Source organism: Pelecanus crispus, chromosome 2 (assembly GCF_030463565.1).
Source record: "Pelecanus crispus isolate bPelCri1 chromosome 2, bPelCri1.pri, whole genome shotgun sequence".
NCBI lineage: Eukaryota > Metazoa > Chordata > Aves > Pelecaniformes > Pelecanidae > Pelecanus > Pelecanus crispus.
In genome coordinates, this window is record NC_134644.1 from 158,792,394 (window position 1) to 158,819,919 (window position 27,526).

General features: G+C 38.8%; 1 protein-coding gene across 3 annotated transcripts in view; it reads right to left on the reverse strand.

The window, feature by feature from the left end:
* TRPS1 (transcriptional repressor GATA binding 1) overlaps nucleotides 1-27,526 on the reverse strand; it is a 180,792-nt gene that overhangs the window by 146,190 nt on the left and 7,076 nt on the right. For all 3 annotated transcript variants that reach the window (XM_075705989.1, XM_075705987.1, XM_075705988.1), the window contains exons 2-4: nucleotides 25,818-26,746; nucleotides 13,059-14,188; nucleotides 4,570-5,173 (exon numbers count right to left, since the gene is read on the reverse strand). In XM_075705989.1, the coding sequence (XP_075562104.1) occupies nucleotides 4,570-5,173; nucleotides 13,059-14,188; nucleotides 25,818-26,746 (2,663 nt within the window). The remainder of the gene's footprint in view (nucleotides 1-4,569; nucleotides 5,174-13,058; nucleotides 14,189-25,817; nucleotides 26,747-27,526) is intronic.

Consider the following 27,526-nt stretch of genomic DNA (forward strand, 5'->3'; position numbering starts at 1 on the left):
TCATTGTGGTGCAAAATAATCTCGATTTAATAAAAGAGCTTATTTTATCCTTTGCCCCATATAAAAAGCTCATAGCAAAGGTTAACATAACTTCAGTTAGATATTTAACATCACAGCCTGCAGTCTGCCTTTGATAAAAATCACCAGTGCATTGGCAATAATTTGACAATCCCTCTCCCTCTGACAGTACACAAATCCCCCCGTTACATGAATTATGATTAATACACAGGCATCTCCCTGCTGCCTTCAGGTCTATGTGGCACCGCGGGACACGCTGATCTGAGCTGTTCTGTATCTGCATTGACTAAACTACAATGCGAGGCAGCAGCATTTACTAATACCTTTAGGTGGGCTAAGTAGGTCTGGGTATAGGTCTGAAGGCTCAGGCTGCAATTCCCAATTTTGTGGAAAACTTTGTTCTGCAGTGTCCACACATACCAAAACAGGACACTTCATTTAAAATCAGTTTAGCAAAAAGTTCCTGCTGTCCAAGATCTGCGTTGTCAAAGCATTAAACAATCTGCCTGGCCTGGAGTCCGCTGGCTGCCAATGTGCTACCCAAAAAAAGGAACATTTTTGCATCTCAATAGACCTTCCAGTATCAACAAATCTTTAAACTATAAAATCAGCTACTCTAAGGAAAAGCAGAAATAATGTCTACATTGTACCACGCTGAGGTACATTTTTTGTAATTCCCATTTGCAAAACATACCAATTCGCGGCAAGTACAGCTGCTGGAAACATGTTAATAAGAAAAATAAATTAAAGCTACTCACAGAAGTGTACCAAGCCCCTGAGAAAGATTCTGTTACATACACACAGCTTGGAAGTACTCTCGGGGAAAAAGGTGCGTCCACTGCATATGTGTGTTTGCACACATGTAGAGTTCAAGCTGTCGCCACTGCACCATCCCCAGCTCCCGAAAGGTCACAAGCAATTCGGTCTTTTAGCTGCTAAAAGGAAAGAAATCCTACCCTAATGACTCCCATGAATAATCTACTGCAGCACAGAGACCGGGGAGGGAACATGTCCATCATGCAGGGAAGGAATGCAAGAAAGCAGCATATAAACAGCTTACACAACATGCAAAGCTGAAAAACAAGTAATTTCCAAGAGTTCATGATTATCCTATAGGCATTAGGGATTTCTGTGGGCAATTGTAGATTTTCACCCCTTCCCCAGTTGATCCGTATCATCTTTGACATTTTACTAAAATGCTAATCACTCCTAAATTCAGTATCTGGAAAACCCACATGCAGTATTAACCTCTATCTACATGAAAAAAAAAGTGAAAAACATGATCTCCCCTTTCCCTTCCCCCAGTCATGAGAGAATTAAAAAATGAAAAGCACATGGTTATTACTGCTACTGTCAAATAATTACAAATCATTTGTAATAAGGAGAACTACTTTGTAAATACTGAATAGCCATTATAACCGAAGGGATGTGTTAGATTTTTTTTCAGTCCATTTCTCACAAGTGTTTGTTCACTGAGTAATCCCAAATTTTTGGCTTCCTCTATGTCAATCTTTGGGGGAAAAAAAAATGAAGGTGTCCACAGTGATTCCATTATAGGTTTTGTTTCCTAGTCACCCGTTGTCCAGGATACAGTATTTTGCATGAGCGTTCATTATATGATACCAGAAGTATGTATTGATTTAACGCTTTGCTTTTAGAAAGGACCAAATTTTAGCATAATATTAGCTGTTTCTACTAGCTATTTCACATTAGAAAAATAAATGTCTCCAAAGTGGATAATAATGAGAGATTTGCTTAACGATATGGAGTATTTTTTTTTTTATTTCAGAGGATTACAAAAGGTTAGCTTTTTCCAGAATGGAAAGGAAGTACTTTTCTGGACAATTTCTAATTCTGTCTGGGCCAAGTGAGCTTCCAGGCATACATATAGCATATATGTATGGCAGACACTACCTGACACTAAGTTCCCACTGGTCAAGCTGACCATCACTTTGCCTTCGTACTTCCTGGCTTCTGTACTGCATCCCATTACTGTCTACAGAAATCTAAATAAAGAGCAAAATAAAGGAGTTAGGTTTCTGTGATCTTTTTCACAGATCCAGGGGAACAGGGAATTAATATCACTCACGGAATCACACTCCTTCATCTTCCACCATCTCCTATCCTTCATATCACCCCTTACCTTCAAGAAGTTTGAATTCTCACTATTTTCCTCTATCCATCAGTAGTGATGAAATGTATATGATGAGAGACTCTGTTCAGCAGATGTAGAAAGTTAACCTCCTTCCCTTGTTTTTTAATATTTCAAACTGACAATGGCAACTTGCCCAATTTTCCAAGAAGAAAAGTGAAAATTAAAATATTATAACTAAGGAAAAGACCCAGACAAACAAGTCCTTGGCACAACAGAGTTCAAAGAGCAAGGTAGCTAAAGGTGTACACAAAAGTGATTCCTCTTTGAAGGGTCTCGGTATGGTTTCACCAGTCAGTATAGACCTAACCCACTAATAAATCCTTTTACAAACCTTATAAAAGAAAAGTTGGGTTGTACACATTTTAAAATGCAAGGAACTAATTTATATACTGTTAACACACAAAAATAAGACCTTTTTTTTTTTTTTCCAGAAAACCATGGAGATTACAGGTACTTCATATTTCTGAATATCCAGAAGTGATTAAAATATTTCCAAAGTGATAAAAATACTGATTTGGAAAAAAAAAAAAATTACTTCTTTTGTATAAAGACTTTAAAAAAGTATCTGAACTTATTTTAAAAAAGGGCATAAGAAGCAGCCAACGTACAGTTTCCCCTCCTATATTCACCAATGGCTAAAACTGATAACATACTGGCCTTATTTTACCACTTAACTAACATTTTAGGCTCCAGCTACGAACCAAATTTAGACCTTTATAGAGCTGGTTCTGCATACTACCATGTCCCTTTGCAGATTTTTGTTCAGTTGTTCTTTTTCATTCTTTAGTAGTCAAAAAATAAATGAAAATTATTTGTATTCTGATAACCCACAATATAAAAGGCTCTTCTGGCCAATATGTCTGTGCACTGCTAAGAACCACTACAAGAATTGAAGTGGTTGGTTTTTTTCATTCTTTAGTAGTCAAAAAATAAATGAAAATTATTTGTATTCTGATAACCCACCATATAAATGGCTCCTTGGGCCAATATGTCTGTGCACTGCTAAGAACCACTACAAGAGTTGAAGTGGGATGTAACTAGTATCGTATGTACAGCATGAATTCCACTGCTGGTTGGATGTATGTATATATTTTTATACATATTTCCAAATGGAGGAGAGAAATATAATCCTGCCATTCAGACTGAGCACACACCCAGATTTGCAACAGGGAACCTGTCATACCATAACTGCTTCTCATACACTTAAAATCTGACAACAATAACTATTCATGACCTGCAAGGTACAAAAGGCTGCGGTCCCCCTAAATTGCATGCAGGCTTTAAGTGACAGACGCATTATTTTATAATTAGAGTAACTGCAAGACTTTTAAGACCACTGACTTATTTAAAAAGAGCTTCTAAGACTTACATATGTATGATACAGAGACAGATACACCTATGTATAATCTTAGCAGACCATGGAATAAAACATTTATCTTGCCTTTTGTTTTCTTTTGACATGTTGTTCACTCTTACAGGAATGGATGTTATGGTTATAAATGTTCTTATAAAAGACAATAAAGAAAAACAGCTGATCATCTCTTCCATTCTAGTGAGGTCTGTCTGCGGGCTGACCGCTCCTGTAGCAAGTTTCTAGAAGTTCAGATAGGGAGCAGCCCCTGAAAACATACAGTGATGACTCCAGGAGAAAGGCACTTATTTGTCTCCCTGTTCAGCTCCTCACAATTTGAGAGCTTTCCTAACCTCAGATTTCTACAATGCCTTATATATAGGTCCTTTTGTTTAAAAAAAAAGACAGAACAGGAATTATTTGGTATGACAAATATTCTCCTTTTCTAATCACCCAAGCTCCTTCCTTTTCTCTTTTTTCCTTTTTCTTTTGCTTCCAAGGCAACCAGACAAGTGTCAAAATTCATATATAATTATGTTGCTTTACAAAAAAAAAAAGGTTACTTTTTATTAATATTTAACTCAGGTTTCATATTCTTAGATATTTAATAATGTGAAATCTTGCTTAAGTGTGAACTGTCACACCACCACAAAATTTAAGAGGTGATTAGTTGTTTTAGTGTAACAGATGTGCAGCCTTCTGGGGTTCTAAACCTTCCTTCTTCAAATGCATCATCAACCTGCACAATTAGCAGGAATGATTAAACAAAATTCAATCAGAGCTAAAGCAAAAGCAGAAGCACTTGCTTACTAATACTACATCAATATATACATTGTTTTATGCAAACACTTTGGAACATTTACCTGCCAGTTTAGCTCTACAAGTTTGAATCTTTCAGTCTTTCCTTGATTTTTTTTTCCCATGCATTAAAAGAAAATCCAGCCACATTACTCTGGAACTGAAGAAGTCATTTGTATGCCTAATTAAACGTAACATACATGTAATCATAAAAAGTGAGGGGGAAAAAAAAAAGAGAGCTTCCTACCCGTAACAAGGACTGGGATTCGTCCTTTGCCTTGCTGTCCCCGGATCCAGGGTAGGGCTGGGTGAGCTGCCCGGCTTTCTCCGACGCTCCGGCTGGCACGCCCTGCAGGAAGCCCTTGCCCTCCACTGCCAAGCCGTAAATGGGCCGCGCAAGATGGGCAGCTTCTACGTTTGGACTATCCCGTAAAGGCTTCGGCTGCTCTTGGCCAACGGACACTGGGGTCAATAAGCCTAGACTGGTCTGTGTGTATGACGGGCTCCCCCTCAAAATGTCTGTTCCTCTCCAGGTCACATTGCGAAGATCATCACTGGGACTGTCAGTCCAACCTTTCTCCTTGAGCACTTCCTTATCTTCTATCTTTTCCCTCTTCACTATGCTGTCAGATATGGGCTCCCCCATTTTGGGGTCCGGATTAATCAGACTGTAGACCTTGAGGTCAATTTTTGGCTCCTCCTTGATAGATGAAACGCCATGACTGTCCTCCCCATTGGCTGTAGTGACGTCCATCTCCTGACAGTGCACAGTGTTGAAGTGCTCTAGTAGTGACTGAGTGTCAACAGCTGTGAAGCTGCACTGACGGCATTTGTAGCAGTTGTGTACTCTCCTGGAAGAAAACGAGAGGTGTATTAACGTGAGAGTCTCCCCTTGGCCTTCCCTCTCACAGTGGTTTTACCTACCAAGACAAAGAAAATAAAATCGAACTTACAGTATGATTCCCTCTAAATAAAGCAAGCAGGTTGACTTGGTGTCTTACACAATATGGGAAAAATCCTGCTCGTTTTTCCCCCCACACCTTGGAATGGCCTCCTATCATTCATTCACACTCCACTGTATTATTCTAAACTTCATATAATTTTCACTGGCATATTGTGTTTTTTCCTCTTCAGCTTGCTGCCATACACTTTTCACTTCCTATCGCAGTAGAAACACTGAAGTAACATTTTTTTTTTTCAATCAAAATCAGTTAGAAGAGGATAGTTTTCTTTGTATAAAAAACCCACTTCATACAATACAGATCTATGCTAGAAAGTTAAAATGTTTTAAAAAATTCCTTTGCTTTCCACCAATTTCCTATACTTGTGGTTGACAAAGATGATTTCGAATGGAGCTCTGGTTAAGTTATGGATAAGAATACGCCAAAGGACAGAAGGCTGTACACAACAGGCAGTACTTATTTGTTCTCTATGACCGTTTTAACACAACTTTAAAAGATGCTGCTCTAAAGAAAAAGCAAAGTAGTTGGCTGTGTCACTACAAGCTGTGTTTTCCTGTCAAATCCAGAAATCCTTGGGTACGAGCTGTGGAGCAGTGTGGAATAATGTGCCTTCCTGTTTTTATTCTAAAAGCTTATATAAAGTACTGCATTACTAAATTATGTAAAGCATATGTTGCTACATGAGAACAACATGTTACCCATTTACTCTATCTATCACAGGAACAGAGCACTGTTTATGAGCTCTATAATGCTATTATGAATAATTGTTTATAGCACAGGAGCGGTCAGAGCCCTCCGTCAGGCTCCGGGCCCCGCTGCACCCGGCATCGTACCAGCGCAGAGTAAAATACCGTCCCTGCCCTTCATCAAAATGTACATAACTGGAAAAGCTTCTCCCTACAGACACACTCACACATCCACACCCCAGGCATTCAGAGTCACAACAGCATCTTTAGCCAAGCTAAAAAATGAGCCTTTCGCTATCCACACAGGACAAAACTTGTATGAGAAATCCGTTACTGCCCTGACAACTCCAATTGTTAGAATTAATTCTTTGGAGGCCAAATCTTAGTCTCAGTGAAGTCGATGGCAAAACTCCCATCGACTTTAGTAAGAGCAGGATTTGGCTCTCGGTGCATCTGTAGAACTGGAATGATACACAAAATGTCCCTTTTAGAGTATGATAGTTTAGAAGGGACAACTTGCCAAACTTATTAAACCCCCTTGTCTTCCTTCTTTCCTTTTGCTGGAAAAACAAACCATATGGTATTTACATTGTCTGATTTTCTTGCAGTTGTGTCAGCACACAGACATGAGTACACATTCAGATTCAAGCTTTTTAGCCCTTGTGCAGTATCAGTTTTCTTTTTGTCATTTTCTGTATTTATATTCATTTTAAGGGACTAGATGGGCTCATTCAGTTATGCAAAAAATAGAGTCAGCTATTCTCCACATAGCCTTATGGCAACAAAATCTACTTGTGGGAGAGCAAGCTGTGGGTTAAAATCCTGTTCTGGCTGTGTTCCTTTTTCTTCATTCTACAATTGTGTTTTATTAAAATCAGCTTGTCTCTCAATGCGACACTAATATATTCTCTCCTGCAACTCAATTCTTTTCTAAACCAAGCTTAATTCTCTTCTGAAACAAAAAAAAGAAAGAGTGTGTGCTATCTGATCAAACCCATTTTACAAATACAAAAAGCCAAGTTATAAAGAGGGTCAGCCCTGTAAAGGTGGGATACCATCAGGGAAGTCCAAGTTAGACAGGGGCTAGTTATCTTAAAAGCCAAGTTAAACAAGACACCATTTGGGGCTAATGGCTCAACCGCATACACTCCCCATGTGAAAGTTTATCAATCCTTTGGGAAGCTACTTAGCCCTAAGTGTCTCTTGTTTAACTTGGCTATTTCAATAGCTAACCCCCTTTCCTAACTTGGCTCTCATCTATAGATATCACACCTCCAAACAGCTGATCTTTTTCTGCCTAACTTGTCTTTTTTTTTTTTTTTTCCCCCCTTCCACACTGGCTAAATGTTTTTGATCAGGAGCAGTACACACCACAGGAGTGGTACGACACTTCTGAGGCCACAAATAAATGCCAAATATTACATGCAGTTGTAATTACATGGCTGAGGCCCACCTAAAATCACCTTTATTGCATTAAAGGTTTGTTCATTTGAATTATTTATAATTGATTTAAAGAGAGTCATACAAGCATTCCTTTGTTTTTCTGTGAGACTGTGATAGGCACTGTGATGTGGAAAAGACGAGGTCTGATTTAGGTAGATAGTAACCCAACAGGCTTTTTGATTCAGGACATATACTTTTCTAGTATGCATTAAAAAGTAATCTCTGCCATCGACACTCTAAATCTTCATACTTCACATGGGTTTGTCCTGTATATTATTCTACCCCCAAGCTCTGAAAAGTAAGCTAAAGTTTGGAACTGTCCAATATAAGTCACAGTCTCAAATAATAAAATAATAACTATCATCAGCTATTAGAGAACTTTTGAAAGTTGGAAACTTATTCTTTCCCAGAGCAAGGCATAAAAAGAAAATGTTTTCATCTCTGACTGTTTTTACCCCACCCTGATAGCAATCAAGGAAACAAGCTGGCAATGTTTGATTTCTTTTTATACTAGAATTTAAACCTACCCCATGTTTCTAAAGGCCCAAGTTACACCTAAATTGGTGCACGAAGCTCCTCAAAGCTAAGCAACAAAATTTTTAAAATTCCAATTTGCAAAGTACACAATAAGCACTCCTGTGCATTACCTAGAAGTTACACTTTACAGCTAAACCACAGTTATACCATCAGACAGTCTGAATTCATCAGGTGTGATACAGTGTATTTGTATACAGATTATCCAAAGAGAGATGTCTGAGGAAAGTCTCAGTATGGAAGAAAGCAATGTAAATGAAGAAGGAAACGGCATTCTCCCTTTTGTTATCTTGCTTGTACACCACTCAAGCAAACTAACAGCAGGTTCAAGCCATAAACTGGAATTATCTTCAATGTGTCATTGGGATGGCAATGTCATCCCATCCATTGATGTCACTTAGCATTATTATTTTCACTACAAAATAAATCAAAGACCTGATTATTTGTGGACATTGAAACATTTATGGCCTGATCCCAAGACTAAATGTCAAGGAATTCAGGCCAAACCTTTGCTGCACCGTTACATTCTAACAACTTAATAAAATCCTATCATTATTTATTTGTACCAAAATGCACTTGAATTGGGTGCTATAAAATATAAGGATTTTCCCTTGCAAAATCTTGGAGAGATTAGATGGGGGTTTTTTTGATGGATTTAATGTTCTTTACTTGAGCTTTCTAATAGGCTGTGATACTCCTGATACTAGCCAGTTGTTAATTAAGTCTTGTTGACATACTTCTAACTAGTCTGAAGTATTACAAAACACCATCCTCTACAAAACAAGTAATTTTTTTTTTTTTTTTTAAATTACCTGAAGACATTCCTAGGCTCTAGGGCACAGAAAATATTCTGGATGAAGTATCACTTCCATTTTTTTGCATGTTTTGAATTTCATTATGAATATAATAATTGCTAGTATTTCTCATGAAGAAACAGGCTTATAAGAAAGCTTACTTTTGGGATGGGCGCTGCACTCAGGCTTGTGGAGAGCGGAAAATATTCAGAAGGACAGACAGTGAGCAAAGCAAGCAAGAAAATTCAGTGGAGGGTCAGAAGGGGACGAGAACGGGCAGAGCGGAGAGCAAGGCTGAGATGAAAGAAGAGCAAAAGCCATTGGCAAGAGCAAACAAGTTCAGAGCAGTGAATTAAGGTGTCAGAACGATGGAAAAGGTCCTCGCAGCTGCTGCTATTGTTCAATGAGTGAAGGCTCCTGTTCTGCCGAAAAACCGGGAGCTGGTGGGCCTCCATTTACACTTTTGCCCTCGGTTGGCTTCTCTGGGGAGTGTCCCAAAGGCTCCGTATTTCCATAATCTGCACATCTAAGACCCCGCTCCTGCTTCTGCTGCCCGACAGCGCGAGATGGCAGCCCCAACACCCGTCCCCGATGTGCAGCCCTGGCGCAAGCCCCGAGCACCCCTTTGCCTTTTACCCCTCAACCCCATTTATCTTTAAGAGGTGAGAAATTACTTAATTTGAAATTAACTGAAAATTAATTTCAAAAAGAGAACCTACATAACTGCTGTCATCCACATTTTCAAAATAATTTATTAGAAAAATGATTCTACACCATTGCTAAAGCTTATTTTTCATGTGAGTCTGGTTTTTTTATATTTTGCAGTTATTTAATGACTCACTACCCTATCTTTTTTTTAAAAGAAGTTTAGAGCATTTTTCAGCATAACATTTTTAATTACTACTAGCAGTGATCAAATGCTTTCTGTCAAAGTCTTTTTTGATAAAGATCTACATGAAAAATTTTATTTTTTGCAAAAATGAGAAAATGTATTGTTTTCCCCCACCTTTTAGCAAAATTAAAAAAAAAAAAAACAAAACCCAAGCCACTTCTGCAAGAAGCCTCTTTCTTTTTTAAGAAAAAAAATAAAATTTAAAAATTAATTATTTTGGAGCAAGCAGGAAAATAATCTCTAGACTAAGTGATCTGACAGGCAAAATTTCCCCAAATACTCAGTATGATTTTTATCTAAATTACAAGTGTTGGCATCTTTTAGCTCATCAGAATACCAGACAGTTTTGAGGAAAAACAAAGCTTTGCAATGAACATGAAGAGTACCTGATTCCTCAGAGGTATAAAGGAAAATGAGTAGTAGCAGAATTAGTAGAAAATGGAGGCCAATAAACCTTCTGGGGATTTATTTGAGTAAGCACATTTTAGTGAGGTTTAAATACAAGTAAACTCAAGTGCAACGTAATTCATTAACTTCAAATTTAACTGAACAGCTCTCAAATAATCATGTCAAGAAATACTGAATGAGCGTTAAGTGTAAGTAGACGTTTCTGTAGACAGAAAACTTGGAAAGAACCACTTTTGCAAATTCTAATACTGTCGCAAATACATGGCTGCAAAGAAATAAAATTGGGACACAGAAAATTTTTTCGCTAGCAGACATAGTGAAATTGTAGATGTAGAGCCAAAAGGAAACAAAATAAAAAAGAAAATAAAGTAAGCATGCTGTTCAGGCATATGACTCAAAACCAAAAATAATCAAAAATGCAGACAAAAAATACATGAACCAAAATATGTAAGTAGCATCTAAAGCCAGCTCTGATACTCACAGATTATCAAGGGTAAACTTAATTATGTGAACAGCAGAACACTTTCAGCCACCACATTAATGCTTAGTATTATGTTTACCATTAGAATCCATTCAGCTCCTTGTTACATAAATGGTCAGGTTTTAGACATATGTGCATGTATAGCATTTTAAATTCATCAGAAACACGTAATGCATGGCAGAACAGCTTTATTGAGACAAACTCTGATGAAGCCACAGAGAAGGCCAGCTAGGATGTGACCTGACTCTACATCAGCAGGTTTCTGTGTGTCACATAACTAACACTACTATTTTATAGATGTTCTACTTTTTTAAATCTGAAATATTCTGTATCTTTAGTTCAGAAAATACAAAAAAGAAAAGAAAACACATATCCGATACAGGCAAAAATGCTATTAAAACCAAAAAAGGCCTGATAATCATAATAAAAATAGAAACTATAATGCCCCTAAAAGTCTCTCTTTCCATTTGTTTTAGTTTGACAGAGTGAAAACTAGGTTATGCATAGAAAAGCAATAAAACCTGCTGGTGTTTGCCATTACCGAGCACCTACCACAAACTGAACTAACTTCTGTGATTTCAAAGAAGATGCACAGTGGGGGAAAACAGCAGCAGTACATGCAGAAAAGAAACTAAACTCAAATTAAAAAGGGGGGAGGGCAGGAGAAAGGGAAAGAAGCTGGCGGTTACGGGGATGTTGTACTTTGCTTTAATTACACAATATCCTCAGAGTACTCAATAATGTCATAGACTGAAGGCTTAACAAAATACATTGTTCAACTGTCTTAAGCAGAATAGCCTAATTTTAGACAAATAAGTTGAGATTCAAACACTTAAGTGTATCTCTTGATTTTCCAAAGTGCAAGTTCCCTGTGACAACTGCCAGAGCTGCAGGGTGCTGAGCCCTCCGAAGGAGAAGCTACTGCTACCCTGTCTCAGACAGCACTTAATTTTGAAAGTCATGGCTTCTCCTTTCCTTGGGAAAAAGGATTTTAACTAGGCATGCTTGTTAAAACTTAAATTACCAGCTGCAGCAAAATAAAAGAGTTTTTTTCAGTCAAGGAGCCATTTCAATCTTCCAGTTATTTAACCACTAAAAAAAGATCGTGCCATGCCCCAGCGGCGGACAAAGTGCTGCCTATGGAGTTCTACAGCATGGCTCAAAGCTGCTATAATAATGCTTGGAACTTAGATACCACTTTTCATCTTCAAAGCAGTTTACAAACATTAACTAATTAATCCGCACAACATCCCTCAGGCCCACTTGGATCAAAAATGGGGCACTGCATGCTGGGACCTGAATCCTCCGTGGGCCCTAGCTCCAAATTAAAGATGAGCAATCTGCTCCTTTTTTTTTTTTTTTTTTTTTTTTTTTTTTTAAATAGACTCCTGAGACATTGCCAATGCAGCCCTCTGTTGGGCAACATTTGGATGCCCCCAGCTTTAATCTCTATTAAAGTATCATGCCCCAGTCTGCCTTTGTTAATTTTGGATGTCTTGGAATCTATTAAACGTGGCACAGTTTCTTGAGCTTTTAACAAAGCTTTAGCTTTGAAAATGCATCTTCTTTTGTCTTCGTTCTAGCTGGCTTCCATGCAAAGATCTTTTAGATGAGATAGATACTGAGTTTTCCGTTGTTGTTGACGCATTAGCCTTAACTATTAACATATTCAGCATGATTTTCTAATATTTAACATCGCTTTTGCAGCGGCACATAACTGTTGCTCTTTACAAAGCCTAAGAGCCAGCTCCTCCTCTGATGCAAACGGGACTGCCAGTTTACAACAGCCCAGGAACTGACCCAAGAAGTTTAGCAGGGAGTTGGCTGCCGCTATGACATTGTGTCAGACTGAGTCAGGAGACTGGCTGCGTCCACCTCCAAATAGGAACATTAGCATTTAAAATAAATAGAACGACACTGTAAACCAGCAACATGAAAATAAGCATCTGCAAAAGGATCTTGGGGGATGACATCAACAGACAAAAGAGTGTCTTGCTCCCAGTGTGAAACCAACACCAAAACAGCAGTGGAATGCTCTTAAACTAATTATTGCGTTGCTGGACTTGGGAATGGAAAATACAACAAAAAGGTAGTACATTGAAGCACTGTTACGGAGCATGAAAGGATTCATAGTCTATCTTGGAAAGTAAAGCCATTTGTGTTACCCTACTGAATGAAGATGCCAGCTTTCTGGTAAAAAGCCTAAACTAAAATAGTACCTAAAAGATTCTGGGTGGAAAATAGTCGACCAAACCTCAAATATGCTGGAACTTCAGCATCTGCACACAAATCCAAATCTCCCTCTTCTTTGCACAGGTTTAAATGTATAATTAAATCCACTGACTTAGCTGGTGGTTTTCCAAAACAAAGTGGATGTTGGATTGGACTCTGGCTGTAAAGATTTATATCTATACACATTCATATTTTGATTTCCAGTTTCCTCAAATGTTTGGGGAACGGTGACATTTAATTAAGGAACTAAGGGAGGGCTGTTTGTTTGGGTTCCTATCATTAATCATTTGAAACCTCACTGTACCTGTAGTGTCGGGAAATCTCTTCTTCCACCTGGGTGGTAAAGTCACATTTGGTACATGAGTGTTCTTTGTTCTCCTTGAGCGTCAGCGGCCCCTCGGCCCCTGGCAGGGCATTTGTTTCTGGTTTGACATCAGACGCTTGGGCTTCGTGTGAATTCTCATAGTGGAGCAGGAGAACGTCCACGTCGGGAGTGGAGAATGAGCACTGATGGCACTGGTGTTTGACTCTAGAGCTTCCTGTCACCCCTGGAGACAGGTGCAAAAGCAAGAGAGCACAGTGGGAACAATTACTTTTTCTGCAAGCAAATGGATAAGTAATTTCTCCAAGGTGCTTTTCTGGGCTGCAGAGGCCTCGGGGACAGAACTGACAGTGCTTAATGGTACATTTATGAATGTTGTGTAGCTGCTGATAGTGACGGAGAAGTGGGCCCACCACTATTACATCTGGGCCATGGCTCTTTGAGTACCTAAAGTCACAGAACTGACAGTTGTAGCTTGTCACCATGCTGTCCTCTGCTCCTTTGCTAGTCAAGTCTTTCTTTTTTGCCACACTCGCACCCTTTTCTGTCTTTGTCACTAACTCCCCATCTGCATTTTTGGCTAGATCATTCTGGTTAATGACAGATCCCCTAGAAAGCTTATCATTCAGATCTGGGTGAAGGCTTCCTGCCTGGCTTCCCCCATGCTGTTTGCTGTAATGTTCTAATAGTTTCAATGAGCTGGACGATTCACAGCTGAAACTGCAAAATTTACACCAGTAGTAACTGGTTGTATCGGTACCGTTTTGTCTAGAGGAATCTATTGGCTTGATGGGCACCGAATATCCAACTGGTGTATCATCTCCTGCTTTTACAGTGATTCTGTCTTGCCACTTCCCCAAGTCTCCAGAATCACATGGTCGAAGAGTAGGACTGGATTTATTGGAGTTTTTCTCTGAAGTTTTACCAGAATCAGAGGAGGGAAGGGCTGCTTTCATTTTGTTTGGGTGAGTCTGTAAGAAGTGTTGCTCTAGTTCAGTGGAGGAGTTGCCCATGTAGGTGAAATTGCAGAATTTGCAGCGGAAGTACTTGGTGTTGCCTTGGCAATCTGGAGTTTTCCGCCCAATTCCAATAAAGGTTCCACCTAAAGTAACCTGTGAATGAAGAATAAGGTCATTTTAGCTCCACTGTAGATTTATTCAAATAACAAGTAAGGCAAAAAAAAAAAAAAAGCGCAATTAATTCATAAGCCTGTTTCATTAACAATCACCACCATTTTCATTTGTACTAATGTAGTAAGATATCATACATATACCCTCACATATTTAGCAGTTGTTTCTGAAGATTTTGAAATGTTTTACATAGCTGAATATATATTCCGGATGAATAATAAATATATTTATTAGGGGAAACTGACACACATGTACACAACACGATCTTAACTCAATGTTCTCTGATAGGACTATTCCTTCCTTCACTAACTCACTAAATCACATCATTGACAGAAGATCCAATAATCAATTCCCATATACCTGAACCCTTTGACAGGAGACTTTGCTGGGAGTATACCAGGCGTGGAACAAAAGAACGGGGCCTCAGTCTTTTTTCTTTCAATACACTTACATGTTTTAATCATATTCATGCTTAACACTCCACGAGAATTGCTTTCTAAATATGAGCAAACAAAAATTAAATTTGAAATAATGAACTCAGTTTTCTGGGTCAGAGTATGACCAAGTCTTATAAAGACCATTCCCACAAGAGTATCCAGTATCCACCAGGATGCCTTTTAGCACAACCATAGTGGCTGATGTCTGAAACGAAAGGCGGTTTTCTCAAAGATTACTCAGTGCAGACATTCTCCAAGGAAATCTTTTCTTCCTCTCATGCACAGAGCTCAGTTTAGTAAAACAAGGATGGAAAAACTACAGTAGAAAAATGGCATGTGGCAAAGAAACCTACCACACCCTAGTCCATGACATCACTAATTAAAAAAAAAAAAAAGAAAAAAAAAAGGTAGGTCTACTTAACTGTTCTCGTGATCTCTGAGCAAAATGGTCTGCAGGAAGGAAACAAGGCTTCCAGGGCTTATGTTATTAAGCCCTGTGTTCTCATAGCAGGCAGGCCTGCCCTTCCCACGAGTGCACCACACCTGCCCGTGACATCAGGGGGAGATTTGCTGCTCCTGTACAACTGGTTTGAAGGCCAAAGAAAGAATCTCCTGACAAAAATGTCACCATTGCTTTACTTCTTTTCCTGAATAGCAAACAGTGTACAGCATCCAGAAGATAATTCCTCTTTACACCTGAAATCCACAGACATCTACTCCTGTGTGATCACCCAGTCTACACCACTACATCAAGGACATGGGTGGAAGCTTCCTTGCGCCACATTCTCAATTTTTACACCCAAGAGATTTCTTACAGGGAATATAAAATTTCCACACAGGGTCTGATTTCCATTCTCCCAACCAGTAAGTGTATTACTACATTTCTGCAGGATTCAGTTGTAATGCATTAGGCAAATGGTTTAATTATTTTTCTTCTCCTCCTCAACAGCTGTGCCACAAAGAAAGCATGTGATCACCGCTCATTCAGTATCACACCATACGGAAAGACTCAGACATACAGAGCGCATGAAATGTAAACATTTTTAAATTCATATAATATAAATGCCTTTTAGCCATTTAGCTCAGAGAATGAGATGCTATCCTTTGTATCCCATCAGAATTGAATATGCATAGTGAGACAATGAGTTGCTGAACCATGATATAATGAGCTGCTGCTATTCAGCCTCCAATTCTTTTTTTTTTTTTAAAGAAAGGACAATTCCCATGCGCTGGTTAAAACTTTTTCTTGAATAAACTGAAAATTGCTTTCTGTTTGTTTAGGAAACATATCTCATTAGGCAATGGTGAGTTGGGCAGCCAAATAGCTAGGACTTAACGGTAATAACATCTTCACTTAAACTGGGGCTCCAAGTTCTAGTATCAAGTCATGAATTTGGTTTTGAAGAGGTTCTTTGAAAGAGGTTCTTTGGAAGAGGGATGTTTTAACAGATCTTCTGTACTGCAGAAGATATCTCATTAATTTTATGGCAAGCAAGAACTGGAGACATAGCCGTGCTGAGCCTGATCCACTGACAACAGCGGGATTTGGGCCTGCTCCACAGTATCTGGCACTTCAGGTCTCCATCCACTGCATTATTTCCATGTTCAAAGTCTCAATGGTGTTGAAAGACAACTTAAAGAAAGCACTGATGGAATTATGGTAAACAGAAAATCGCTCACTGTGTGATTACGTAAGTTGCAAGGTGATCTGGTTTTGCTCATTTAATTAGATACTTATGTTTGTTCTATGCATGCACAGAAAACTGGCCAAAATGCTTTACCTTAAGTGGCTCTAATGAGTAAATACATCCATTACTCTCAGCTGTCCATTCACAGAGCCTACAGATAACAAACTTATTTTGCAGACACTCTGTAGACACCAGTTAGAAACTATGAGTGCAATAATCCAGCTGCTGTTCATTGCTAATTACTTTTATTTCTGAACACTGGAAAACCATATTATTATTACGAGCATTTTATACAATGGACTGTAAATCACATCTTTTCTGTAACTTGTGCTAATCCTGCTTAGTGGCCTACATAGCAAATTTGTGTCCCATGTTAATACATCCTTCTCCTCATCACAACAGGATAAAATAGAACTAAGTAATCTCACACTATTTGTGTTAACCTCTTGCAACGGCAGGGGGGACACAATCTTTACAGCACTGGAATGTAATTGATTACCAATTATTGGGTTGGCATTTCCCTGACTACCCTGCCATGATTCAAAATAATGCGTCCTATTAGGAGAGCATGGACGTGAAAGGTAACACAGGGTCATCTTAACGTTATTACACTCAAAAGCCATTTTTCACGCATAACAAAACCTACTGAATGCCTCCTTAGTGATTATCAGGTAAAGAGAGCTGAAGAAACTGGCTTCCATGCAAAGAGGTTGGGAGAAGCACTTGAAGTGACAGTATAAACTGAAGCTGTTTCAGCTTTCAGCCAGCCAAATTTGGAAGAAGCCTACACATTTGCAGAACTGTTTGGATTCATGCACTCTGCTCAAGTCTTGGCTTGACTTTCAGATTTTTCAGTTACGTATCGTTATCTCTATGTACAGGCACTAAACTCCTTCACTGGGTATGTCACTGTCCTTAACCTCCTGCTCTCTCTGACCTGCCCCAGAAAGAGGAAAAATAAAGGAGAAAGAGAAGGAGAAAGGGGAAAAAATATATATACACACATACCCTAGAAATCAATATCCACAATTCTGTGTGGTATTGGAAGTGATAGCTTTTCATATTTATTCCCCTATTTCATTCTGATCCCAGCAAAACCTAGTCCCTTGCTTTGCCCTGACAGAGTTATACTTTCTTAAGTAGACACTCCTCCCCAACATAAAGAAGAAGAAACTAAACAAAAGCAATGCTAAAATTCTGCAATTCTATTACAGCAGTGCAGTCCAAAGTGCCAGCTGAAATAACTAGTGGCAGTCACAAATACGGGTACAGCTTGCACTGGAAATGTAAGAGCACCTATAGATCAACAGTTCCCTCAATAAGCACAAAAAAAAATTAATCTTCTTAATTCTCTTTTTAAAGGGGACCTAACACACAAGGCACCTGTTTGGACTGTGGAAACCGGATTTAGTTCTTTCCTTCACTGTCACTTGCTTGTGAGACCTTGGGATTATCACTTACTCCTGCAGCACCTCAATTATGGCAATATAGGTGGTACTATTATGCTGTATAGAGGAAGATGGCTATTAGAATAGGTTCTCCATTATTGTGCTTGAAATGGTTGCACTGATATTCTTAAAAAATTGCTCTTCAAAACCACGTCTCAGTCTGGGTTTAAACTGAAATATATTTCACAGTAAGTGAGTAAACTCAAAACTCTTAATAATTAAATTCATTAATTAATGGGGAAAATTATCAAAATCTAGAAGACTGGGAAAGAATTTACCACAAGTTCATGTGTTACTGCAACAAAGCTATCTCCTCATACACCACGCAGATTTCCAAAAATAGCCAGAAAGAGGAGAAAAGATAACACGATAATTGACAATGTTTCAAGATGTACTTTCTAAAGCATGTTGGCAAGTACTTCAACAAAGCTGTGTAATTGCACTATATGTTTCCAACAGATATGTCTATATTACCTTAATTAGTCAGACTGAAAACAACGTTTTCATGGAATAGATGGACTTGGGCAAGGAGAGGTACTTTCATTTTTTTTAAAAAAGTGTCTTTGATATTTAATCTGCCCTTGATCCAAATGCTACCCTACTCTATTCTCCCACCTCCTTCTCAAAATTCAATCCTATATTTTATTACGCCGAAGCAGTTTACAAATACTGCTTACAGAAAATGAAAAAGTTACCAAGGAAGACAAAGTCTGCCAGCTCCTGTAATCATACATTTCATGAAGAAAATTCCACCAGCAGAAACCAGTGGCCTAGATCCATGTAAGAGATTAAACCACAAGGTTTACATGCACAGGGTAAAGCTGTCTTTGACCCCTGGCTGCTTCTGCAACTACTGATCAGAAACTAGACCAACCATCTGCATTGGAACATCAAATGTTAATAAATCTTTTTTTTTTTTTGATTACCTGGGTTACATCTTTGGCTAATCAGGAGGTGAAAGGCTCCAGATCCCTTACCAATCTCCTGAGCCATCCAGTCTGCCTTTGCCAATTACCGTTAATCTTCTAATCCTAAAATATTTTCTAATGCTCTTGTTTATTCATTTGCTTTGTGCAATATAGCATCCAGAACATTTTAACCATCCCACATTTATGAAGTTCTTCATGTCGTGCAGGCCAGAACAGATTCCTGGCTTTCACGCAAGTTTGTGTAACACCACCCAGTTCTCTAACCTCCACTATGGAGAACTCACTCCCTCTCTCACTCACTCACTCTCTGCATGTAAAACTAGGATAATCTTCAGGGTATATTCTTAAAACTATTTACCGTACTGTGATTAACTTATTGGTAGATACAACTATGTTGCACAAGTGAGGCAAAGACTAAGGGCAAACTCTTGGCTTTCTGGGCTATTCATATTTACCAAAACAAGAAAGCAAACTATTGGGTCACATTCATTCAAGATGAGTGTATTCTTCTCCAGATTCACTCTGTTGCTACTGAAGCCAGTACGGTTTTTGACATTAGGATTTAAAAGGTATTTTTAAAACAAAGACTGTGACAGAACAATAACAGGACTTAAATTAAGGTCAGGAGACCAGATGTGCAAAAGCAACAAAAGTAAGGAACACAGAATCAAGACTTTCATTTGCTAGCTAATGCTAGTAGACTAATATCTAGCACCTAAAAGAAGCACCATCCCTTCTATTCTCTCGCTGTATAGATAAAATTACCAGACAGTTCCTTGGCTACTGTAAACTCACACAGCCTCACAGACTTTGAAGCAAACTCGCAGTTTGTACACCAGAAGAAAACCTAGCTGCTTTCCTTTTTCCCCAGCAACTTTATCTTTTGAGCTCTCATCATTTCTGTGGGCTAGCTTAGCAGTTTATGTCTTTAAATATATCCATGACTATTACTAGTCTCACCAACTTCTTCATTAACCTCTCTTCAAACACTACCAGATGTAGTGCATAAAGATGAGGAATATTAACACATAAACAACTTTGCCTTGAAGGCTGTGAATATACATCACGTCAGTTGTTCCACAGAAACTGCCCATCTGAATGCTCTAATTTAAGGGTAGACTACTTCTCACTGAAAGAAGGCTAAAATAGCTCATTTCTGTCACAGAGCAAGTGAATGTTCCCAGGCACTTACTATTTAGCGGCTGACATGCTGTAAATCAGTGCATATCATTCTGAATAGTAAACTTGCTAATGTCTCCAAAGAAAGGATATAAAGAACTTCTAATACATGTAATAATATAATTCATTACTTATGAGCTACAGACCATATGTACTTTTTCACATCTTTATATATAAATATATGTGCATGCACATATATGTGAGAAAAAGAAGCACATATATGTGTACACATACACACAAGGACATGCATATGAATGTATATGTATATGTGTGTTTCACCACCATCCATTTCTCCACCTGCCACCATTTCTTTTTCATGTCTGTGGTCTAAAAGAGATGACTGACCCCTGTGTTCATGAGGTGTGACTCTCTCAGTGTGCAAGGCAGTCTCCAAGCCTGATAATGACCCATAAATAAGACTCAAAATAAACAGGGATGCACACATGCAGGTGCGACACCCAAGATAGTTTGACAGCCTTCAGTTCAAACAGGGAAGTCCCCAGGGAGAGTCTACAACACAGCAGACAGATGAAATGGGCCTTATGGGACATCACACCTTCATGCACACCCTTCAAGATTTAGCACAGCACAGTCTAGTCCAAGAGATCAAGGTACATCATATCCAGCAATAGTTGGTCAGTTTATTTCATTCTAATTCCTGTTTTATGGACAATGGAGCTAAAGACCAACAATATAAAATTTGGATCTGTTCGTCTAAGCATGTGAGGAAAATGAAATTCATTCACATACATGTTTTCATTTACTCGCATCAACTAGTTATGTATCCATGCGACCTTGTAGGAAGCCCACCTGATGACACATTTGAACTTTAGGAAGGTTTAATTTGTGACTAACACAAAAATAAATCCTGTACTTATTTATGCCTCCAATCTAGAGTATCACCATATCTGTAACAGTCCCTTTGCCAAAACCACCAAAACTGTAGAGGAAACCCTTTAATATGAGAAGGGATGTTGATTACATCTGCACCCCTACAGACACCCTACAGCTTCTTTTAGTTTTACCTTCACAGCTTCATATTCAATCAAACTGCTAAGGTAAGAGTGGAGGATAAAACGCAGAAGCTACTAATAATAAAACCACTGGTTCTCATTCAGCTGAATCCTAGTTAGACCAGACTTTAGTTATATTACTAGTCACACACTTCTAACATGAGAACAGAAAAGCTAGCAGATTTGATATGTTGAAATCCAGAATGCTAAAACACACACATACGTAACTTTGTGTAGGCACATGGACCTCACCACTGATTTATAAAGAAGACAAAAGGAAGAGCTTTACACACTCTGCATGCGTGGGCATTTCTTCTGCCACTTTCTATAATGCTGAGCAGCCTGGTAGCTGGACATCCAGAAGGGCTCCAAGTTGCTGTGAAAATCCTGGAAAAGTTGTTACCCGTATTCATATATGACAAAGGATTAGGCTGAGTGGTATAGGACAACTTTTATAATATTGGATGTCTAGAACCATGAAAGAAAAAATCTGCCGCCAATCTCTCATTAGTCTGTGGGAAAAATACCTAATTCTTTTTTTTTTTTTTTCCTTGGGTTTACTGAAATACAATCACGAAACTATTGGAAACTATTGGATGGCTTTTATCAGTCCATGGCTTTTCAGAAATTTGTCTTCTTATCTTACATGGCAGTCTAGTATCTAAAACCATGAAACAATCAAAATGAGAGGGCTGGATAAAAAAAGAAAAAAAAATCACTTTTTAGTACTTTCAGACAGGAGTCTGAATCTCTTTAATGGCTGAACATAAGAGGAGGTAGGTCTGTGACAGTAAGCTCCAGAACCAGGGCCATGCTGAGCAGGAAGCTCCTCAAAGGTAGCACACACAATGTGAAGCTGCCTGGAGTCAACCTTAAGAACTGCTGAGCACTGCAGTATGTTTTTATTCACGGCTGCATGAATATCCTTCTCCCTTGGGACATGCCATCTGAAACCCTCACCTGAATGCAGACATTTCTGTCCTTTCTTTGAGGGACACTGTTTTCTTTTAAAACGTATCAGGAAATGGGGTCATGCTGCCTTTTATACAATAGCCTAATGGCTTGAACACTTGTTCAGGAAACAGGAAAAGTAGGCTCCTTTCCTTGCTCTGTCAGAGGGGATCCAAGCCCACTTCTTCTCCCTCCCTGGGCAATGTCCTACCCCTTAGCTATAAGCTGGTATGTGGAACACAGCACTCTCCAACCTTTCTGTTGAAGCTGTCCCACTCACTACTCATACAAAAATTGAGGGACAGAAAAAAGACTCCTGCCTACTTGCCAGCCACTTGCCTGTCTCCAGACCTTTCCATACTTTACATTAAAGAGTCATCAGATCAAACACAGGAGGAGACTTAATCGTACAGTAGCAAAGCAATGGTTTTCAGCATCATAGCTGTTAACTTAGTCACCTGTATTTTACTTTAAGTGAAGTCTTTAGGTCCAGTCTAAAGTCTACTGCTTTAGGCACATCCACAAAGCCATACAAAGGCTAAAATACCCAGCAAGACAAAGCTGCTTATAGAGATTGATCAATTAACTAAATGTGAAGAAAAAGTAATGAGGGGCATCAGGAAAAGTTGATCCATTGAACTCACTTCAAATATTATTCTGAAAAAAGCAATAAAGCTGATTAACACATTCTCTGGGAATTCAGAGATGTGCTAGCAAATGCTTTCTGAAATCTATACTGGCAAGAAAGTTAATCTCCCAGAAACAGCTCAGTGATTTTAACCAATCCTATGGAATTTAATATAACTCAATGAACCAAAAACCTCTGAGGAAGAAAATGGGAACAAAGAGTACAGGAGATTTTTCAAAACAAAATCACATTTTCAAAGAAGACAAAGGAATCTTGCTGGATTAAATATTCAAATCAAGTAAAAATCTACACAGTAGTAAGGCCAGAAAGCTTGGATTATTTACACAGTTCCCAGCCAAATCCTCTTCAGGTACTACAAAACACAGTCCCAATGTTTGTGTACCTGGATGTGAAGCCAAATGTGTATCCCTACTGTTCTGCTGACTGCAATATAAAAAAAAAAACCTAAAAGCTGGGTTTAGGGTTGGAGGGGGTGTTTGGGGGGGGGGGGGGGGGGGTTAAGTTTTCTAGGACAGACTTCACTTCTGTGGTATAAGTCCAAAAATGCATTTTATTTCTTTCTTCCAAGCCCTTGGCAAAGGGACCACATCCCTACCTATCTGCAGATAGGATAGCAGACACTGTTTTCTCCTGCATTCAGCCATTTTTCAATTGCTTTTTGCTTGCTTCTGTTATGAATGCAAACTACAGGGCTCAATAGCATCCCTCACTACTACAAATCTTCATATACTGTGGTCTCCGACTGACCAGTGTGAGCCAGATCAAAGTCAGTCATCTTCATCCTCTGGCTTCTGCGCCCAGCTCCCTGGCCTGAGACCATAAATCCATCGATAACTTCCACCCCAGCTACAACAGAACAGTTTGTTAAATGCAAGGGGATCAATAAATCAGACCTTAAGCCCAGTCTACTACTATTTCAAGTTAATTACAAAGGGATTATTTTCCTTTAGCCCAGTACCTATACCAAATAATATTGTTTTAGATGAACCAATTATTCAGGTTCAGTTCCCTGTCCATGTTACACAGGAGTTTGACTGAACCAGTTTAAACCAGAGCTCCAATCGATACGATCCCTCGTTGCAGCAGGAGACGCCAGCCGTTCAGATGCCTGAGAAAAATCCCCTCCAAAATGGACATAGTAGCAGTATAAACATGTGTGGGTGCAAAGGGGATTTTCAAACGGTCTTTTACTGTGTTTACGAATCTCACAAAGCTGCTCTGTATCGGGAGTGGGGGAGGAGAAAGCATAAAAATATTAATCAGTTACTTATCTTCTGACATGTTCTGGATCAACATCTGGTGCATGTGCAAGTGATGAAGTATGGCATTTGGCACAAAAGCTTATTTAATCTTCTCTTCCCAAATTGGGCAGGGAAAATTAGCACTCTTAAAAATTAAGTTTCCAGATCCAATTTTTTTTCTTTAAAATAAATTGCCAACATTGTATAGGCTGTCTGTTCTATTTTGGAAAATGTTTTTCGTCTGAGAAAAGACTGATCTTAAGTAGATTATCTATGGGCTGTTTCCTACCGCTTTTTGTCTCCCCTGCAGTATCTTACTGCCAGGGTTTAGTAGACAAGTATAGTCTAGGTTCAGCTGTTTTATTTCTACTTCTATCAGTTCAAACTGAGATAGCTCACACATCTGTTTTATTTCTGAAAGCACTGCATAGGAAAAGTGTCCAGCTCATTCTAATCAAGCATAAACTTTCCTATAAATAACTAAGGACCTAACGAAACAATTGTTTGGAGGAAATGAAAGTGTGTTTAGAAACTCAAATTCCTCTATACTGTATGCCTGAGCTGTTCCAGTTTGAATGTCTTCCTGACAACATGGATCAGTTGCTCTAAGATGCTGTCCCCAGAGTCAGCAAACTGAAACTATAGCAGGAAATCCAGGTATTAACATCATACTATGTGCTAATTATAAACCATCATTTCACATTCTGACATTATTCACTTCTAACCTCTTTTAACTAAATCACGTATTTGCTTTCTAATCACAGTTTGACAGGAGAGAGTGTCTGACACGAGACACTAAAGTGATCTTTTAGTAAGACAGCAGTCCAAAGACTGCAGCTTTTATGCATAATAATGACCTTAGTTTGATTTGCTGCTCCACAAAGAAGTTGTAGAGTTTCTGAAAAAAGAGGAAAAGTTTAAATCATTTAAAAAGCTTCAAGTTCCTGACTTGTGTTCCGGTTTCAGCTTCTCACTTGAAGTTAGATGTTAGCCATCTTAACCTGTTTTGCAAAATTTCTTTCCTACAGCTACAGTCTCTGCAAGCATTATTAAATATATTCCACCTTCTACCTTTTCATTTTAACATACCCTCAGTTTTGTCTGGTGATTACTACCGGGTCGGACATAATTTCCTATGCAAACATACACTTGAAATTGGATGGACATTTGAACTTGTTTTGTACGCAAACTTTGTTACCTGGGGTTTTGTTCTTAAAATCTGAATTTTTGTATCAGAGAATATTGAAGTATCCTACCACATCTCTCAGCTCATTCATGAGAGAATTTTTTTTAAAGCAGCATCATGTGGTTGGTTTTTTGGTTTTTTTTAAACTGATTAAAAATTAGCGGATAAAAAACTAACAGAGACTCAGTGAAAAAGCTTTTGAGTCCACTTTTTCATGGTAAAAATAAGAATTTGTTTTTCACAGCAGTATCTGTAATTTTTTCCCTGCTCCAACTAGATGAGAAAATGACTGAGGCAATAGTCCTTTCCTTGCATGCCCGCTAACGTGAAGGACAGCGTGAATTACTGTTACTTTGAAATGTTTTAAATAACCATTGTGTATCCTGTTTTTCTGGCACTAGACAACTTCAGAGTTGCCAAGTCTTGCCATTTATTTTATCTTAATAAAGGATCAATAAGCCAAATCTTGACTCCCAGCAGCTGATAATTTAGGATTACATTTTTAATTTCCAGCTGCTGTCTTTTGTCTATCTGGTTGTTATTTTTCATTATTATTTGCTCCTTTCTTTCCATGACAGCAAATCCTTCAGATATGATTACCAATTCAGCAATTTGCCTGTTTGCTGAATAAGATCTTTTGCTATTGATTAACACAACAACTAAATAGTATACAGAAATATCACTGGTCAAAAAGCCAAGTACTCCTCTACTGTACAAGATGCTCAGCAGACCTGCAGAAAGCCTGGCTAAAATAGACCAAAACAGTTCTTAAGGCTTAAGCAGGTTATATGAAGTACTTTAATTGCATAGGTAGGAGACCCTTTGCAAATAACCACCTTTGTAGTTGAGAAGGCAGTTAGCAGAAGTGGGGACGCCGGGAAAATACAAACCTGTACATCGTAAGTCCCATTTAGTAAGACAGGCCTCTGGGAATTGATGTCCTGCAGCACTCCTGAAAGCACAGTGCGGTTGACTTTCTGGAAGTCTTTGGAGTGGCTGAACTGCACCATGTTGTGGAGAGCCAAAATTTTAGTGTCGAGCTCAGCATCTTGCCTGGTGCGGTTGTGCAGTCCTAGGTGGTACTTGCGGAAGTGTTTGATGAGATCTGTGGGGTCGTTCCCATAGTAACCGTATCCACAGATGTTGCATTTGAAGTCCTGAAGCTCTGGAGACAGAGGCGCCGTATCTGGGTTGTCATTTACCAACAAATCTGCTTTAGATTTGTTCAGCCTTAAACCCCCATCTGAAGGCACTTGTGGGTTTTTTGAGGCCATGGGGACCGGGCTTGAGCCTTGGCCATCAGTTTGACCACTTTGCACTTGCACTGTTTCATCTGAAGCTTTTGGCGACATCTGATGCTCCTCATTTGTCTCCGCTGCATCTCCTGATGGGGTACAGACCACATCTTGGGTGTCATCTGCATCTGATTTTTGAGGAGACTTCAAGGGCTCACAGATTCCCCCAACAGCTGGAGATGAGAAAGCCAGCATATTTCTGTCTGTCACCTCATCATGAGGGAAGGATGGAACATTTCCTCCCTTATTGTGGCTTTCATAATTGAAGCCAGCCTTTTCACTCAGCACTGAGCTTTTCAAGTCTTTTTTAATGCTGGAAGATGGCTCTTGGACATGCGTGCAAAGCTCCTCCTTGTTATTTAACTCTGCCGCATCACCCTGGTCAGTGTTTTCTTGCATCTGCTCTGTGGAAAATTCTTTTTTCCTTCCAGACTCTTCACTTTCAGTACCTGTAGACTCAAGGGTCTGTACCTCACCTTCACTAGCAACGTTTCTTAGAGGGGGGTTCTTTTTCCGGACCATATCTACCACAGAAAAAAAAAAAAAAAAAGAAAAAAAAAAAAAAAAGAAAGAAAAAAAGCAAAAAACCCTATAGAATTATTCAAGATAAATAACAGATTATAAGCCTGGCACTTTTTAAAGCATTCTGAACTATATGAATACATCGACTTTTCAGGAAATCTTTGTCAAGCAGGTTTTTAGTCTATGCAGAAAACTGGAACGTTATATTAAAAAAAGTCACACTGAGACTGAACTTAAATAAAAGACAACTTTAAAGTACGAAAACACTGCCAACAGAATGAGTGAATTACAGGTTTCATTATCTTTTGAGAAGATAATGGTCTGGCAGAAATAATTTTAAATGAATGCTTCCTTGAAAATAATTTTCAAAAACTAAGGGGAAAAATAAACTTCTGCTGTCTAATGTTCATACACTGTACAACTACATATAATGTAGCTTTGCAAAAATAAACCTAAAAGACATAATCAGGAGCACTTAAACAAGTTATTAGGAAGGAAACAGATTTAGGCAAGTAAGTAACTTTGAGGTTTCAGAGAAAGTATTTTTCCTAAGCAGGTATCAGTTTCTCTCTAGCAAAAGCTCCCCCTCCTACTGCCCATAAACTTCAAACAGGATTATATGGATATTCTGGAGTCTGGCCCCACAGTCCATTATTCATGTAATTAGTTCTATTTGCCAAACAAAGAGAAACTAACTTTATTAGGAAACCCATTGTCAATAAAATTTTACAGGCCTGGATCCAGACATTTGACATTGCTGCATGGCTGAGTCGGGATCTACC